The 2506-nt window shown below is 31.1% G+C and overlaps 1 protein-coding gene across 1 annotated transcript; it reads left to right on the plus strand.

Annotated features, from left to right (window-relative positions):
- The first annotated feature begins 1201 nt into the window (after positions 1-1201).
- On the plus strand, positions 1202-1945 carry LOC107058426 (acetyl-CoA-benzylalcohol acetyltransferase-like). The gene has a single exon (XM_015304114.1). It carries the CDS (start codon positions 1202-1204, stop codon positions 1943-1945), a length of 744 nt encoding a protein of 247 aa, XP_015159600.1.
- Positions 1946-2506: the final 561 nt, after the last annotated feature.

Genomic DNA, 2506 nt, shown 5'->3' on the forward strand with positions numbered 1-2506 from the left:
AATAACTTAAAATAAATTTTAAAAATGACTTAAAATAAGTTTAAAATCAAAAGTAAGACTTCCCCTACTTTACTTAAAAGTCATTTAAAGTTTGATTTTTTTTTATTTTTTGAATTAAAATTGCTTTTTCAACTTATCCAAACGGGCTCTTAAAAATAACTTAAAATAAGTTTTAAAAAATGACTTAAAATAAGTTTAAAATCAGAAGTTGGACTTTGTCTACTTTTTATTTTTTGACTAAAAAGTCATTTACGTTTGACTTTTTATTTTTTCAACTTAAAAGCTATATTTTTTTTTCAAGCTAATTCAAACGGACTCTTTATTTACTTTAATTATTTCATATATATATTTTTAAATAACTTGAATTATCAATTATTGCGACTTTTTTTTATGTAGTTATCAGTTATGTAAATTTTATTTTAATTGAAGAAACTTAAAGATTTCATACCCAAATATATATTACTTTTCGGATAGTTTTTGAATATCTTTTTTTATTTAAAATATCAAATTAATGTAATCTAATTTAACTTTAAAATTAGTCAAATTAACTTTCGAAAAACACAACATGATAACTAAAAATGGACGTATCATTAAATCACGTACTCATGGTAATTAATATACTTTAATATAATTAAACACTCAACGAGGTTAAGTTTTTTACCTCTATTTTATTTAACATAGTCTAACTCTACACTTATAACAAATTATGATATTAAAAATATCATACATTTGTATGACGATAAAACTTTTGAAAACTTGTATTCTTACTTATAACCTAATATCTTTGGGACTATAAAAATTTCTTATTAAAGTTAAAAATGAGAAATTTTAAAATTAATGAACTTTTAATTATTTAAACTTAATTCTTATCAATATAGAGAATCTATCATTATCTCAAAAATAGATTAATAAAAAATTATAAACAAATTAAAATTAAAGACATTATAAAAAAATGTATTAAATTAACAAGTAATTAAGAGATAAACGGATTGTTGGACCCGTGCTAGCCCTCCAGTATATATATAACGTTTTTATTGCTATATAATTGTACCTTATTTGAGACAGTGACCGGTGCTAGCCCTCCAAATTCCAATAAATATTTGTCCAGTATTTATGATAGTGACAATATAAGGTTCTAAACTTTTATCAAATGCTGCCTTTTTATTTTTATAGTTAGGCCTTAGTTGAGTTGTGTAGCAAAATGGAAATTGAAATCTTATGCACAAAGCTCATTAAGCCATTTTTACCTACTCCTCCTCACCTTCAGCATTACAACCTCTCTTTCTTCGACCAAATATCTGAGAAAGAACACGTCCCGATTGTTCTTTTCTATGCTAATAATAATTTCATCAACAACTCCACTATCGATGAGCAAATTGAACAATCTATTTCAAAGATATTAACTCATGTTTATCCAGCAGCAGGAAGGTACGATAAAGATGAATGTTCGATTCTTTGTCTTGATCAAGGTGTTTCCTACACTAAGGCCAAGGTCAATTGTAAGCTTGATAATTTCCTAGAGAAAACACGCAAGGACCTTGGTCTTGCGGGTTTATTTTGGCCACATGAAAATAAGAATGTAGATGAAACTAATCTGATGGTTTCACCTATTGCCATTGCACAAGTAACCGAGTTTGAATGTGGTGGCCTAGCAGTCTCATTAAGTGGTTCACACCCTGCAATGGATGGTTTCTCAGATTTTAAATTTGCTTTTGAGTGCGCAAAAGTGTGTAAAATGGAAACTCCTGTTGAAAAAATTAATTTTCTAAGCTTCAATTTGGATAATATTTTCCCAACAAGAGATATATCGAGACTTTTCAAGTTAACCTACACTCCAATTATACACCAAGATATTATTGTTAAGAAATTTGTTGTTTGTGAGGCTGCTATGCCAAGGCTTAGAAAAAAATGCATTGATGAATCATGTGGAGCTTTGACTTTTTAGCCGTCAAGGGTTGAAATTATTACAGCACTCCTTTGGAGGGCTTTCATCGGTGCTTCAGTGTAATGACCCTCATGGTCATTTCTGTGTCTTGCCTTCTGTGTGTCGTTTAGAGCGTTCCTATAGCGACCCCAAGTCATTTATGACTTGCTGGGACTGACAGTTCGGTCACCTGGTCGTTCGTTTGGTCTTGGTGCGAGTTTTTGTGTTTTGGAGCTTATGAACCTTGAACGATCATTTTCGATCAAAAGTTCAAGAAGATGACATCGGAATCCAATTCTGACGATTCCATCAGCTCCGGAAGGGTCATTTTAGGCTAGTAGCATGGTCGACATGACTCTCGAGGTTTTCAGTGTGAGTCGGTGCGATTAGGCGTTTTAGCCTTTGAAATTTGGCTTAAGTTTGACTTTGGTCAACATTCTGAGTAAACGCGCTCGGATGAGAATTCCGTCAGCGTGGTTAGCTCCAAAATGTCGAGTTTGGTCTAGATTGGCCCTTCTTTTGTGTCTGGAGGTTTTCGATATCCTTCCGAGCACTTTTGTGGTTTTTGACTTAAAATGACTT

Source organism: Solanum tuberosum, unplaced genomic scaffold (assembly GCF_000226075.1).
Source record: "Solanum tuberosum cultivar DM 1-3 516 R44 unplaced genomic scaffold, SolTub_3.0 scf00516, whole genome shotgun sequence".
NCBI lineage: Eukaryota > Viridiplantae > Streptophyta > Magnoliopsida > Solanales > Solanaceae > Solanum > Solanum tuberosum.

Coding starts and splice junctions, on each gene's coding strand:
- LOC107058426 (XM_015304114.1), top strand. CDS start 1,202: ATGGAAATTGAAATCTTATGCACAAAGCTCATTAAGCCATTTTTACCT.